The 16,591-nt window shown below is 43.0% G+C and overlaps 1 protein-coding gene across 7 annotated transcripts in view; it reads left to right on the forward strand.

Moving 5' to 3' along the window:
* TNC (tenascin C) overlaps nt 1–16,591 on the forward strand; it is an 83,442-nt gene that overhangs the window by 40,896 nt on the left and 25,955 nt on the right. For 3 of the 7 annotated variants that reach the window (XM_083422824.1, XM_083422822.1, XM_083422823.1), the window contains exons 9-10: nt 278–367; nt 3,309–3,572. In XM_083422824.1, the coding sequence (XP_083278950.1) occupies nt 278–367; nt 3,309–3,572 (354 nt within the window). Of the gene's footprint in view, nt 1–277; nt 368–3,308; nt 3,573–10,557; nt 10,831–11,765; nt 12,039–13,932; nt 14,209–15,725; nt 16,002–16,591 lie in introns of all 7 variants that reach the window. The other 4 variants (XM_083422818.1, XM_083422819.1, XM_083422820.1 and 1 more) reach the window with 3 other exon arrangements.

A 16,591-nucleotide genomic window follows, 5' to 3' on the forward strand; every position in this document is an offset into this window, starting at 1 on the left:
GTGCTGTGGTATTCACAAGTTCTTAATCTTTTTTATTAAATAAAAGAGGGGGACACCTTTTTGACTGAAACAGAGATGGCAAAACATATATGTTTAATATAAAATATAAATAATTACACTTTTAAAATCTTCACAACTAAGGTTTTATTCCTATGAAAATGTATACTTGTTTACTATATTAATTGATTGGTTTAAGAACATATAATTAAATGAAACTTCTTTAATCAAATGGCAACATGAATAAAAAGCTATTTCTGTTGTTGCTGTTGTTGTTTAGGTCTCAGGCCAGGAACAGAATATGGCATTGGAGTGACAGCTGTGAAGCAGGACAAAGAGAGCTCTCCTTCCACTATTAATGCTGGAACTGGTAGGAAAATGTCTCATCTTCTTTATAATAGGAAACAAATTGCCTGCCAGGAACCCCGGGGCTGTGGATTGTATGTGTAGCCAGGCTTCAGTGCCCTCTTCAGACACAGAAAGGAATAGCAGCAGTGATCGACAAGCAGTACAAAGCCTTTGGATTGTCCAGATTTGATATAAATACTTTCTCCATCTTTCCCAGCTTAAGATACTGATGCCTGGGTTCCTGAGCCACAGAATACATTATGCAGGTCTCAAGTATTGTCACCCAGGGCTGCCGCCTGACCCTGACAGTCTCCATTAAACATTCGGCATTACAGGAGTAATGAAGCTTTTCCAGCTCAAGGGATGCTTCACCTCAGGGGCATCCCTTTTAGAGATGCACACCAGTAGTGGGTATGGCCAGAGGCAAAAAGTAGGCAAAGCAAAGGATGGGATTCTAACCTTTGTAAACTAGGCTCCATTCCAGCTTTGCAGAAGTGAGAGGTTTCTAAACACACACACGCCTTTCACCATCCTCCATCCAGGGAAGAAAGGGGAATAATCACAATTCAGTGTCACATACGATTCAGGTGTGGCCTGGGGAGGAGTTCTGTGGGCTGTTTAGAGAGGCTTAGAGGGCCACATTTGGCCCCTGGGCCCTAGAAAAATAAGAGGAGCCAGTGAAAATGGGAATCATTATAAGTATTATTATCCTTTATTTTTTCTTTAATGAGCTGGCAGTTAGTGAGACTGTAGACCATCACCACAGCCCACTTAAACCGGGACCTGGGTGTATAGTTGGGTTCCCTTCTTGTGATATTGGTTTCCAAAGCTTGTAGGCAGACCTCTTTGAAGCCCACATTTTCCCCATTTGTATGTAACCCTAAGCCAAACAGTGGTACAGTACAGATAAGCAAATGTGCAGGTTTCCAGAGAGGAGATCATGGCTGCCTTGTGCCTCACTGCTCACTTTGCTGCTATGCTTAGCTAAACTGTGGTTTGGCTTAGAGGGTCATTCAAACCTGGGCTTGTGCTTTAACTCTCTCCACAAGCTGTAAACTCTAGAGCAAACCTGTATGAGCTCATGGTCTGTTTGGAGAGAGCTTGGATGACATACTGAGCCAAACCATGGCTTAGTTTGGCACAGCACAGCACCAAAATGGCTGGGGAGAAGCAAATTGGCTTCATTCTCCTGCCAGGGAGCCTATGTGTTTGCTTATTACATAGAAACCAAGCCAGTGTTTTTGTTGGATGCAGTGCGTATTCACATAGGAAGTGCTGAATTACCTTGGGCACCAGGTGAATGAACATTCAGAATATCCCACATACTTTCACAAATGATTTTTCTGCACTCTTAAGAGTACAACTCACATGATCTAGATTAGTACCAATACCTTTCTCAATACAGAGGGGACTACAGAGCACAAAGCTCCCAGGACTGAACTAGACCAGTGATTTCAAAAAAATGGATAAATATCGTGCCAACGTTCTGCGGATATATGTACATTTCAAAATTGCAGAGAGAGCTTGCTAGGCTCTGTCATGCATAAAGCCACGTAAATTTGGAGCACACTGCACTCTTTCCTCCTGTATCAGCAAATTTCTAACTGGCACTCTGCCTGTCCTGGAATAGAGAGGGGAGTCAGAAAACTGGTATGTGGGTAGGGCTGTTTTACCTCCCTCTTGAAGCCACTTCTGAAGAGGACATTGGCATGGACTAAAAAGTTTCTTTCAAATCACTAATAGTGGTGGTCAACCAGTGGTTGTCACTAGGCCAGGTCTGAACTGCAGGCTATCTGCTCACCACTGTATCTTATATCGGGAAATGTGTCTCAAAAGCACATACAAAATTGCAGCCAAGCAACAGGATCTATCTGAGCGTTTGCAGAGGCAACGCTGTTTGAGCAACTAACAACTTCATCATAGGGCAGGGATGGGGAACCCTTTTCAGCCTGAGGGCTACATTCCCTTCTGAGCAACCTTTTGAGGGCCACAGGTCTATGGAGTCAGGGCCAGATACAGAAGTGTGTTGAACAGCAAATGTAAATGCCACCATTATACAGTTTCTAGACACACATACCCCTCCATCTCCTCCATGTAGGCAGTCTGATAATTGCATTATTAGAGTTCAAGGAAGACACATTTTCACCAGGCAGAAAGACTCAAGGAGTTTGTGAAGCAAGACTAGTGAGGGGTGTGCCCTGGGAAGTATCCCAATCTTAAGGGTCGGTGAGAGAGGCCTTGAGGGCTGTGTTCAGATCTCCAGCCTGAGGTTTCCCAAACCTGCCAAAGGGGATTCAAAGATTTAAAAAGAATGGTATTACTCTTTGAATATCCATGGGATTGTTACACTGAAGAGGATAAATACTTACTTTCTGCTGCCCTTGAAGTCAGGACTAGATGTAATGTGTTTAAGGGTACAGTATGGTCACATTAGCTGCTTAAAATGCACTGAGGTCATTTTGCCCTTGCTGCAATTCAAACGTTGGTGACATGGCTGAGATGGCAATGAGGGGGGTGTCAAACCCCCCCATGGGATCACTGCATGGGCCTGGATACCTGGCCACAATGCTGCCCACCACAGAAGGTGAGCGGACTTGTACCATACTGTTCACTTGGGGGGGTATCTGTACCCAACATGCATTACATTTTTTGCTTCCACACCCCTGCAACCCCAACAACCCTTTTGCAACCCTTTCAGTAATATAGGAGGAAACATCTCTTAAGCAATACAGTACCAAATGTTTGGGAATCTTCCAGTAACAGTTCTCAGTAGAAGGAAACTCAACCTCTCTCTGCACTTTTTACACAGCTTGTAGTCCAGAAGAACAGGATCAACAGAATATACTGCTCCAGCTCCACCCAAACACAATTGTTCATTAACTGAGTCTTGTTAAGTCGATTGATCTACATGGCCCAAAATGGTCCCCCAACTCTACAATTCTCTTATTTCTCTTTGCACACAGATCTGGATCGTCCCAAGGACTTGGAAATCACTGATCCTACCGAGACAACTCTCACTTTGCGGTGGAAAATACCCCGGGCTAAAATTGATCGCTATCGCCTTACTTACATGACCCCTGATGGGAGGAAGAATGAAATGGAGATTCCTGCCGATAGCACGTCTCACATCCTAAGGTCCCTAGATGCTGGGACAGAGTACACCATCAACCTTGTGGCAGAGAAGGGCAGGCACAAGAGCAAGCCTGCAACAGTGGTTGGCTCTACTGGTACGTGCCTTTGTGTTTGCATCTCCCCAAATAGGTTCTTGGATTGCACAATGGTTTACAGCTCATGGCTGAGGGCCTGAAGCCAATAGCCCCTTGGCTCTGACCCTTCAGTTCATGCCTCCAACCAAATTGTAGGCTTAAATTCCTATGGGGTGTGGGTACAGCAGACAAAAAAAAAAAAAAAAAAAGACAGGCAGCCCATAATATGCCTTTTCTGCAATCAGCCCCACTTCCCTGTTGCTCTAACTTATGTTTGCATATTTTAATGTTTCTAGAGTTCCAGTGGGCAGGCACATGAGCAGGAAATGTGCTTTGAGCCCTGTAACACGCCTCTTTTGCAAAGGATGGAACCAGGACACTGTGCGGTTATTTGCATGGTGATGCAAGTTGCTACATTAAATAGTCGTCTAGATTGACTTGGGACAGGTTAGGGACAGACTGAACTTAGCTCTATTCACACCTAAAATTTAAAGCACTATGATACAACTTTAAATAGTCACTTTAAAAACAATCTGGGAACTGTAATTCATTATGGGTGCTGACATTTCTTAGGAGACCCCCCAGTCCCCTTGCAGAGCTACAGTTTCTAGAGTGGTCTAACAATCAACCTCTCTTCACTGGGAAGTCTGGGACTGGTAGCTTTGGGGGAAGCTATGACTGTTTAACATGGTGCTATAGTGCTCTAAATGTATGATGTGAATATGGCCCTTGTCATGCAAAAGCTCATTCACTGGGAGAGGAACCATCAAAGGCACAAGCTTACATCTGATTAATGCTTGCAGCCATAAATATGATAACAGCATCTTCTTTCTAGGAAAGAACTTTTCAGGAATGAGTTTCCCAGCCAGCCACTCCAGGTCTTTAGCTCCAGTTTTGGTGGTCTGTGCAGCTAAAGAAGTAACAAGATCAAAGTTTCCTTCTGTACATATTTACAAGATGTGCCTTGATATTCAGATTAGTGTCTGGATGTTAATGAAATCCCTATTGTTCCTTTTATGTTTCAGCAATAAAAAATAGAGTTCTTTGATGGTGGGGGACTGGCATGGGCAGCTCATTAACACCATATGGAAGGTTTTTTTCTTCACCTCTATAGTCCCATCTGGTTTTGAGAACCCAGGACAGTGAAATGCAGATGTTCCCCAAATTAGCACATGCTCCAGATTTCCCCCATTTAGGTATTGAGTACTTAGGGACCACAAGGAAGGGAAAGGGCTTTCTTCTAGAGTCTCATATCCAATACCGATCATTTGAAAATTTCAAGGCAGACAGTTTCTTTTAACCATCTGCCAAGGCAAAATTCTAAAAAATGCACATGCTATAAATAACTGGAATCTCTCTGCATGAAATAAATTATTGGGTACGTAAAGGTCTATTGTGGAAAGGGATGGTGGAAAGGTATTCATTGCTCTCATCTTGCCTAGTTTTATCTGTCAACTTCTATATGAGGAAGGTCCAGATTCTGAGGGGTATTCCCATTCCTGCTCAGTGGTAGGGCACCTGATTTGCATGCAGAAGACTGCAGATTCAACCCCTGGTGTCTCTAGCTAGGGCTGGGAGAGACTCCTGCCTGAAGTCCTGGACAGCCACTGCCAGTGTAAACTATACAGAGCTAGATTGAGGAATGCTATAAGGCAGCTTCCTATCTTCCAGGGGAAAGGACTGTAGCTCTGTGGCAGAGCACATGCTTTGCATGTAGAAATTCCCAGGTTCAATCCCCCAGAATTTCTAGGTAGGGCTATAAGAAACTCTGGCCTGAAACCCTGGAGAACTGTTGCCAGTCAGTGAGTTGTATTGAACTGGGAACATGTTCATTTAGATCAAGGAATCCAAGTTAGCCATGCTCATTACTTAAAGTAGGTCTACTCTGAATAGGACTTACATTGGTCACAACCCTATGTAGACAATACTGAGTTAGATGGGCCAAAGGTCTGACACAGTAAAAGCCAGCTTCCTGTGTTCCATATTCTTCTAGGGATTGTATAAACGAGGTCTGGAAAAAAATTGCATAAACAAGTGAGCTCAGATGTCCAAATCTGGACATTTCTAGCATCAAAGCCTAAACCCCCTAGGATTTACTTGTTTTTTATTTATCAGTGATCGCCTGCCCAGAGTTATTTCTTCCCCACCCACCTCTTCCTGCTGGACAGGGACGCCAACTATAGGGGGCTCTGGGTGCCCGAGCACCCACACCGCAGGGCCCCTGACTCAACTTCCAGTGCCTCATGAAGCACCGGAAGTCATGTCCGAGGCCTCGTGAGACCTCAGAGATGCTTTACTAGGCCTTGTGAGGTCTTGGAACCTGACTTCTGGTGCCACAGGAAGTTGGGTTCTGAGGCCGGGGGATGTGTGTGACGTCATGACATCACTTCGCAACGTGACATCATGATGTTACATGCACTGGGCACCCATAACCTGGGGCCCAAGTTGGTTCCATTGCTGCTGGGGTCCCTCCGTAATAAGTACAGGAGCTCTTGCATCAAAGTTCTGCTAGCCACTGTTCTGTCTCCCTCTGCCCCCAAGTGAAGTTGCCCTTGTCCCAATATATAAGCACCAGGAGGACCATTCAAACAAGGGCCCAGAAGGATGCTGGGATGTGACTCAGGGAGATGATTGTTCCCTTATTATATTCCCTTGATTGCCTCTAACGTGGGCAAGGAATCTTCCATCCTTAGCCAAATCATACAAGACATGTTGCTTCAACCCTTCTGCTTTTAAATGACACTAAGTCCCTTTGTACTCCTTTAGCATCAGGCAGCTTGAATAACCCAGGCTTTGCCTTCTGAATTGGCTTCTGTGATTTTTAAGTTGATGTCCCCCAGGAACAACCCATGGAAGCAAAGACGGGGGCAATTTGATCGCATTCCTCCAAAGCAAAACATGAGTGGGCTTTTAGGAGCTGCAGTCGATGTCAGTCACACTCTGGGAAATAAGGAGCATGAATAACTTAGGTACATTGATTTTAGTGGGTCTACTCTTAGCAGAACTTAGTTGGATTTGTTTTGTGGGATTTGGGTCCTAGAAAAAGAAATGGTATGAATAGTTCCAAGGCCCTGATCCAGATTAAGTTAGATGGTCTTAAATCAGGGATTTAAATTGTATTTCCTCCTTGAAGCTCAGGGTGAAACACATTCCCTGCCCACCAGTGTTGTCTTCACAACATCCCTGTGAGGTAGGGTAGACTTAGCTTCATAGCTGCAGCTTAGGATTTGAACCTGAGTCTCCCCCACCCTTTTTCTGGCATGCCAATCACTTACTCTCCTTCTGGTTAACTCCTTCTGCTCAAGGACCACAGACTGAAGTATAGTTCCATTTGAGACAAAGACAGTCAAAGTTCTACTTGTTCTCATTAACATCAGTAAAAATGCTTCATACTCTTCACCTCCTCAGCAGCAGGAAGTTCCTGCTCCGTTGTAAAGGGTTGGCTGATTCCTGGGACAAAGAAAACCACTGCATCTAGGCCCTGTGCTGTCAATACTAACAGCCACTTCCTGAGGTTTCAGGTCCATCTCTTTAGGTAGAAAAGAAGACAGATTTACCCCAGTCAGCATCCAGGAAAGCATTCCCATCTGGTATGATTTAGGGAGACAGGAAGCTGCCCTAGAGTGAAGCAGACCATTGGTCCATCTAGCACACTATTGTACCCAATTGCCTGGTAAAAGCTGTCCACTCAGGACACATTCATTGCCCTACCTGGAGATGTTCAGGGTTGAATCTGGGACCTTCTGCATGCAAGGCAGATGTTCTCCCACTGAGCTATGGCTGAAGTAACAGTGAGGGATCACATTTAAATTCTTTATAGCATTCATATTCTCAATATGAACAATATGAACCATATATAGAAATGGCAGCAGCAGACGCTGGAGGCTTTGCTTAGAGTATAATAAATAGAGGAATTTCATTTTTGGAAGGAATGTTTATAGCCAGATATCTGTTGTCCATCCAAGAAGCTCTTAACTCAAGACTGTATTTATTCTTTTCTTAATCTACCTGCTATGTCTGGCTACTGTCGCCTCATCTGGGCCTCTATATTTCTCATATTTATTATATTTCTACCCCATTCTTCCTGTTAGAGAGCTCAGGATAGCTACATGTAGCTCTCAGTCCAAGCTCATGCCTGCTTTGCTTTGGCAATGTTATAGAAACAGATCATGCACTGGGTTGTTACTAGGATGGGGAAGAAACAGGATTCAGTTTGCATTTAAAGATAAACCTGCCAAATTCACACTTTCCTAAAATAATGTGAATTGAAGCAAAACCATCAAAATTCATACTGCTCTGAATCTTGTGATGTAGTTCTCCAGCTAAAAAATGTGTACAAAAATGCATATACTAGTATAATCTGTGCAGGGGCATGCATATTAGTAAAAATAACATACAAAAATGCATTATATTAGGAAAATCTGTTTTCTTAGTTGTTGAAAGCATGACATTTTACCCATTTAACCACTGTATCCCAGAAAATATGAAATTGCTGTTCACTATGAAAACAGGATTCTGTCCCCTTGCCAATAGAAGACAACTAATATGGAGATATAGGGAGCACTATCCACTCCCTTCCTTGAAAACATAGGAGTCAATTCCTAGGGGCTGTGGGGGCTTTGGCCCCCACAATAAAATATTTGAGGGACTGGGGCCCCACGAAGTTGATGGGCATTCCCATTCAAATGGTGTGTATGCACTGTGTCACGTGGTCGATTATGTGGGGTGGGGCTTACCAGCGCCCCCACAATATTTTATTCAAGTTGGCACTCCTGCTTGAAAAGAGAGGGAATCAACAGAGAATGGTCCACTGATTGCACTGCTATGCAGATAACAGGGGTGTGCGCTGACCACAAGGTTCTGTTCGTACCACAGTCTGGCATGTTGGCAAACAAACAACCACAAACACTGGCATTGGTTCGAGTTCTACCCCCCAGAGCAGGAGAAAACAAGCTTGCACCATCTTTCATGTGACAGCCCTTTAGATAGTTGAAGATGGCTATCATATCTCCTCTCAGCCTCCTCTTTTCCAAGCTAAATATACCTAGCTCCTTCAGCCATTCCTCATAAGGCTTGACTTCTAGACCCTTGATTATCTTGCTTGCCCTCCTCTGCACACATTCCAGCTTGTCAACATCCTTCTTAAATTGTGGTGTCCGGAACTGGACACAATATTCCAGGTGTGGTCTGAGCAAGGCAGAATAGGCCGTTACTATGGCTTCCCTTGATCCGGACCCTATACTTCTGTTGATGCAGCCTAGAATAGCATTCGCTTTTTTTTACTGCTGCATCGCACTGTTGACTCATGTTAACAGTGTTCCACCAAGACCCCTGGATCCTTTTTACATGTACTGCTAGTAAGCCAAGTGTCCCCTTATTTACTTATTTTCCAGTACTGCACATATACGTGGTTGCACATGAGTCAATTTCATGTAAGTGCAGGGACTCCTGTACATTTATTTTTGAGACACAAATAAGCATTTACCGTATTTACTTGAATTTAATGCGCACCTTTTTTGACCAAATTAAGTCAAGAAAATTAGGGTGTGGATTAGATTTGATGGTGCATTGGATTTGATTGCAAGCTTGAAAAACACCACTGACATAGCAATTACTTTTTTGGTTTCAAGGTTTTGAAAACTGAGGTGTGCATTGTATTTGATTGTGCATAAGATTTGCATAAATATGGTACCATAAATGCTTTAAAAAAATGTTTTTAAACTGCAGATAAATGCAGAAACAGAATGAAACAGAGTTATGGGTGAAACACATGAAATGATGCATATCTGAAACAGATAGGTTCACCCTTCCATAATCAGATGACAGTGTTGAACTGGGAATGTACATTTGCCAAAGCATCTTGCCTCACCTTGAAATGCTTGGAATTCCCTTTCCCTTTCCCTAGTTAGGTTGCCTCATTTCCCTCTCTGCTGGAGACAGGGAATGAACAGAAATAGTGATCAGGGCTGATGCTGTCAGCTGGCATGGTCAGGCATTGGCTGAGGACCCACACTCCAGAAGCGGGTCCTCTGACAAGCCCCACCCTCAGACTTGCTTGTTATCTTCACTGTTGTAATCTCTTTGTTTAACCACCTCTTTTTCTGGCTCAAACCACAGTGGTGGTGAGGAGAAGGAGCAACAGATGCCACTGTCTGCTTGCTCATTGGCTTGCCACCTGTCAAACAAGCAGGTGGTACTAATGATGAAGTAGTAGAGCAGCTGGTGAGAATGAAGGGCCTGCATCCAAGTAAATTTTACTCAGAACAGACCCATTGAAATTAATGTGCCTAACGTTTGTCGTCTCCATTGATTTTAATGGATACTCTGAATATGACTAACATGGGACACAACCCACAGTGAGAAGGCAGAGTCAGTGAGTAAGGGAAAGGCATGGAGGGTGTCTGGCCAAAGGGCCCTCCAAAAGCTGGATCAAGCACTGAAGGTAATTTATCTTCAAAGAATACACAATATCCAGGGGGTGCCATTAGCATGAAAGGTCTTCCCATCCACTACTTGCACTCTCTCAATTTACCTCATTCGTTACTGCATTCCTGTAATAGCTTTGGGGGAGCAAATATTGAATTGTTAATGGTTTACTGTAAAGCAGCAGACTGTATGTGTGTGTCTTGCAAAATGAATTTCAGATGGAAATCAGTCCCTGAATTGCCTTTTTAGATCCCACAGCTTAATATTCTTGCTTGCTAGAAAGCTATAGCTTCACTGAGGCTATCAAGGTTTATGGGTGGCTTCGCTGATGTCTGCTTCCTCAGCTGTGTTCCTGAATCTCCTTTGGAAATCTTATCCCCAGGTTTTCTCCTAGGACATATAGCTCCTGCAGTATGTGTATAAGTGAAAGGGAGATGGGCTCATAAATACGTAACCAGGTAAAAATGGAACTCATTATCATGAAAGCTTTGAGACAGACGGTGCCTCATCACTCCTTTGCTTGCTTGCTTTGACCTTCAAATCTGATTAACCAATCTGGCTCTCTGTCCTTTATATCTAGAAAAAGAGCCTGAGCTGGGGAATTTATCAGTCTCAGAGGTTCACTGGGATGGATTCCAGCTCACCTGGACGGCTGGAGAAGGGGCCTTTGAGAACTTTGTCATGCAGGTGCAGGAGCCAAACCAGCCAGAAAATGGACATAATATCACCATCCCAGGCTACTTGCGATTTGCGAATCTTACTGGCCTCCTGCCAAGCACTCTTTACACTATCACTCTCTATGGTGTGACTCGGGGCTACAGAACAAAGCCCCTTTCAGTTGAATCCATGACAGGTATCTTCTTGTCTTTTTTTGCATCTGCTCACCTGTTTCAGCCACCATTTCTTGCTTCCTTCCTTCCTTCCTTTGCAGAAAGAGAGAGAATGGCATCTGCTCAACCCTGCATTGTTTCCCTCCCTCCCTAATGACGAGCAAATCTCCTGTAGGTTGACTATTTCATTTCATGGTAACCCGTGGAACCACTTTCTGGAGAGCTACCAATTGACATGCTACTTGCTTCCCTGCTATTTTCATCTAAAAAACAGAGACAGGGGTTTATCAGTTGTGATGCTTTCCTTATTTGAAGAACATCCCTAGCAGAATATTAAGGAACTGAGTGAAAGGAACTGAGGCTTGGCTGTAGATTAAAGTAATCTTCCAGCATGAAAACCATAGTCCTAAATCTATGCTCAAAGGCACATTCCTCTGCATTTAATTTCTTTTATAATCATCTGTATTCTGAAGATCTCCAGGCAGCATAATATGCCTCTTCTTCCCCTCCATATGCTATCAGCTCAGTACAGTATTTACAAAGTTTCTTTGCAAGTGTTTCAAAAATGCGCAGCTATTTCCTGAGAGTTTTCTCTAAGCTGTGTGTGTGTGTGTGTGTGAGAGAGAGAGAGAGAGAGAGAGAGAGAGAGAGAGAGAGAGAGACCTAACGGATATTATTGCAACTTTCCCCTCTAGAGTTGTGCATAGGAGAAGACTCAAAATCATTTCTAGGGACCTGCTCTGCATTCTGCTTCTACGCATGGGGGCCTTGATTATCTTCGACATCTATTTTGCATTGGCTTTTAGCTTCTTTCCTTATTTGCTTGCTTGAGCTGGTCTCTCCCCCATTTCATCTCCTGCATTGTTCAGCTCGGGACTTGAAGTCAAATAGAACAGACTTTGAGCTTTCAGTTAAAATCAAAATTAAAATCAAATCCAATGTTGTTTCCCTTCTTCAGCGATGAAGCCCGAAGTCAGCAACTTAACAGTTTGGGGCATCACCCCTGAAGGCTTCAATCTCTCCTGGATCACCACCAAAGGAAACTTCGAGAGCTTTATCATTGAAATTATTGATTCCAACAGGTTGCTGGAACCCATGGAATACAACATCTCAGGCCACTTAAAGGCTGCTCATATCTCAGGGCTGTCCCCTAAAACTAATTTCATTATCTACCTCTATGGAGTTACTCGTGGTTTCCGTACTCAGGCATTAAGCGCTACAGCTACTACAGGTATATGATCCTACCTCATGTGTATCATGTGTTATTCAGTTTCCTTTTCAAGACCGTCCTTAACCTCAGCACCATTTACTCTTTCACACTTCCTATTGCCTTCTGGTGAATTGCAGAAATGGACAACTAAAATTGTAAGTGTGCTGAAGTGTTCCCTTACATGAAAAGATATTTGGAGCTTTTTTCATGGGCTTTTTTTTTTTTGGTAGGGAGAAGGGGCAGTAAAGAAGAAAATTAACTATTTGTGTATGCCACTTTTAAAGTCATTGTTTAACTATGAAAGAGGTAACGATGGCTACCAACTTGGATGGCTTTAAAAGAGGAGTACACAAATTCATGGAGGGTAAGATTATCATGAGGCACAATGGCCAAGTTCTCCCTCTAGTCTGTATGCCTCTGAATACCAGTTGTGGGGAATCACATGTGTTAACATGATGGTGGACTATGGTAGGCCTTTGGCTTTAATCCAATAGAGCTCTTCTTACAATTTTGTAACAGAGATAAGTTTTTCTTCCTCTCTTATAAACACTGAAAGTAAGGGTTATCTGGTTAAGATGGCTGGTGGCAGATTTAGGACCAATAATAATAATTCACTCAATGCCTATTTAAATTTTGGGACTTTCCTGTGCTGCAGCAGAGATTTTATGATGTTCCATGAAGAAAAGCAGCCATTTTTTCTAGAAGCGTAGAACACATCCACTTTAAGGGGAAATGGGACTAGAAATGCTTGTTAGTCCATCGCAATATCCTATTTTGATGGACTTGGGAAATCTCTAAGTAGTTTTTTCTAAGGTATATTATACTTTCCATTGATCCTCCAAAGGTTCATAAGGGAAGAGAATGGAAAGTGTGCTGAATATATGTAGCCACATCTAGCATCTTCTGTAGCCCCTTGCAGATGTTGGTTATACATGTGAAGAACTAATGAGTGTAACAACAAATCGCTGTTCCCAGGGAACTCTGGGAATTGTATCTCTGTGAAGAGAATAGAGGTCTCTTAACAATTCTTGGCACCCTTGATGTGTTAAAAATGTGTAGTGCAGGTGGGGCCTTAATCTGAACAATAAAGTCTCTACCCACCAGAGTTTCACTAAAAATATGAAGTTATGAAGTTTCCCATTATACATATAATATTATACACATACTATATATCCCCCCCCCCCAGATTTACTAAAGATTTACTGAAGTAACCTGCACATAAATAGACACAGCAACACACATAACTCTATAAAGCAGTCTCAGCTAGCACAGTCTATGTGGGACTAGTACTCCAACAAAACCTGGAGAGCACCATGTTGGTATCAAAATGCATATGTTTCAATATACGTATAAGAGGAAACAGAGGAAACAGAGTACAGCATGAGGCTTCACATTTTATGGGTATTGTCACAAATATATGCATAAATGTATTTTTAAACATAATTTTGCATATAATTATCCAGACTTTTTTAAAAAACAACAACAAACCAACCAACAGTGCACATAGTTTAGACAGAAGTAGGTTCTCAATACAAGAGGCAGTTCAATGTGAGAAAAGCCTGTGGGTTAGAATTCTGTATATATATCTCTTTAAAACTGATTCATTTCTATCCTAGTCGTCTCAATGCTGCCTACTGCTTTCCTGTATTTTTGCCATTGTATAAATTGGACAACCAAAAAGCACCCTTTAAAGGTTGCTTTAAATGTTAGCTCTACTCAGATTAGACCCAGTGACTAACTTAAGTCCATTAAATTCAGTGGATGTATGCTCAGTAGGATTTAGCCGGATACAACCCAAAGTTTACAGGTAGGATTCCACCGGGCATGTTTCTTCTGCATCCTTGAGTTCTTCTGTTATTGTATTCCACCTTGGAAGTTTTGCCCATGTTGATTCCAATGTGTTTTTTCCTCATAGTAACTGCACATCTCCTTAGCAAACTCACAGTTTCAGATACTTCCTCTGACAGCCTGTCCCTCATGTGGGAAGCGCAGGACGTTGCCTTTGACCATTTCCTCTTAGATGTTAGAAACACCAACAACCAGTCTCTGGACTCCCAGCAGCACACAGTGCCGGGGGACTCTCGGAGCTTTGTCCTCATCAATCTCAGACCGAACTCTAATTATACCCTCCAGCTTCATGGCTTGGTTGATGGGCAAAGTAGCCAGACCTTGACGACATGGGCTACCACAGGTATATCACCTCCAAGATTTGCCTTTTCTCTGATTCCTTTTACTCATAAGTCCAGTTTCGCCAAGTATGATATTTTCCTTCCTGTCTTAATTTAGAAAGGGTGCTTATTTCTCAGAACAGGAGTAAACATGAAAGGAGGACAATATTGTTACAACTGTTGTGTCCCAACAATTAAGGACTTCTTCTGTATATGCACACATGCTAATCTACATCACATATGTGTGTGTATGTGTGTGTGCTACTTACAACATACATATATGCATATATAAATATATGTGTATGTACTTGTTCCAGCAGACATTTTTCTAGAGCATCACTGCATCTGATCTCCCATCACTGACCATCATTGCACTTCTTCTGTCTTTCTTCTTCCTGCCTTGATGTTTTCATCATGAGGCCTTGCTATCCCACAGTTCTTGTCATCCTGAGAGATAAATCTTTGCATGCCACCTTGCTTTATGATGGCACATATCAGTGTTCTGCTGTTGGACCTAGAAGACACCTCAGATACTTATATTTTCAGTATTGCAATGTATCAACCAAAGAGAGGTGGGAAGCTGCGTGGTTGGTACCAATACCATTATACATATCAAGAGTCTCATCTGTCTGGCATCTCTGCATATATTATTATGCTGAGTCAACACCTGGAATGGAAAAGCAAAGCCCATCTCTTTCTTGAGCTTCCAGCCCAAGAGTACAGTCACTTCTACCAATCTTCCTTGATTGGCGTTAGGATGATAACATACCTTCCTCAAGATGCCAGCGTGTTTTGCTAACAAAGGCACCTCCAGAGTAACCAAGATCCTACTGTATGTCTTGCCTGACAGGATTCTTTCATTTTGCATTGCATGCAGGAGCTTTTACGTTCCAAGGGCCATGCCTGATCTGACCGGAAAAGCATGCTTTGACAATGTCCAAGTGGTGGAGAAATGTTGGGAAAACTATTTCAAACTTGCATGTTAAGTCTGGTGGTGCTATATCTGTCTTCTGCGTTGCTGTACATTCCACCATCTTCAGGTGATCATGAGATCACATTGAGCTTGTTTCTTTAAAGGCACATGAGCATTACAAAACCATGCCAACACTGCTTTGTCACCATATGGCAGCATGAGGGCAGTTCTAGCATGAGTCCTTAATTGGGGTCAGTTACGTTTCACACATGCAGTAAGCAGTGCTGAGGCAAGCACAGCTTCTTGGGAGCTGGCGCCTGCTTCAGTTCTGCTTTGGTCCCTGCTCACATCCATTTTTCTCCCTTCCATTCCTGAGGCAAAAATTAAAACATCTTACCTTGGGGAAAGAGAAGGGAGACTTATTGGGGGGCTCTCCTAAATGAGCAGACCATCCATTGATGCAACTTATGTCATTTTTATACTCTGGACTTAGTGGTTTTGTGCCGGGGGTGGAGAACCTCACATGTTGTTGATTAAGTGATGCACCTTCTGTTTTCTCTACCACCACATGGCTGCCAACCAGTAATGCTTTTCTCTTTCCACTTTTTGTGTTCCCTTTTTCTTCAGAGGTCGAACCACAGCTGGGCATGCTTACACTCACAAATGCTAAGGCCAACACATTCAACCTCTCCTGGACCACAAGAGATGGGCCTTTTGCAAAGTTGGCTGTAAATGTTAGAGATTCCCATTTGTTCCGGGAGTCTCAGAAGCTTTCGGTGTCAGGAGAGGCTCATGACACTCTCGTCTCAGGCTCAGTAGATTATACTGATTATGACATTAACATTCAGGGCACAACCACAGGCGGGAGACACACTGAGTCTCTCATCTCTTTGTTGATGACAGGTACCCATTTAAAAGACATTGGGTGTTTGTTCCCCCCCACCCCTTCCATTCCCCTCCTATTTGGATTAAATGAATTGGCAATTATGATTGCGGCATTTTCACCATGTACTGCCTATCCCATATGTAAGAATGTTGATGGATTACAGCTTTGTGGAGCAAAGTTGATTGACTTTCAATTGAGGGTTGCCTGTTTGCTTGTTTTAAACCAAACAGCAGTAGGCAATGGACAATACTAAATTTATATTACTATGTGTCTGGAGAAGAAAACATTGACGGTTAATATGATCTTCATCTTCGTGTAATTGTAGCCATGAGATCTTGGACTGCCTTGGAAGGTGGTAAATTCTCCTTTGGCAGAGGTTTTAGACAGATATTGTTGGGCTCAAATTGCCATCAATCCCAGCCAACATGGCCAATTGTCAGGGATGATGTCTAACAACATCTAAAGAGCCACAGGTTCTCTGCTGCTATACACAATTACTTGGAAGCAAGTTCCATTGACCACACTGAGACTTACTTCTCGGTAAACACACTGAAGTTTGTCTACCACCCTCATAGATCAGCATTTCCCAAACTTGCATCTCCAGCTG

This window comes from Podarcis tiliguerta (genome assembly GCF_965153285.1).
Source record: "Podarcis tiliguerta genome assembly, chromosome: Z".
Taxonomy (NCBI): Eukaryota; Metazoa; Chordata; class Lepidosauria; order Squamata; family Lacertidae; genus Podarcis; species Podarcis tiliguerta.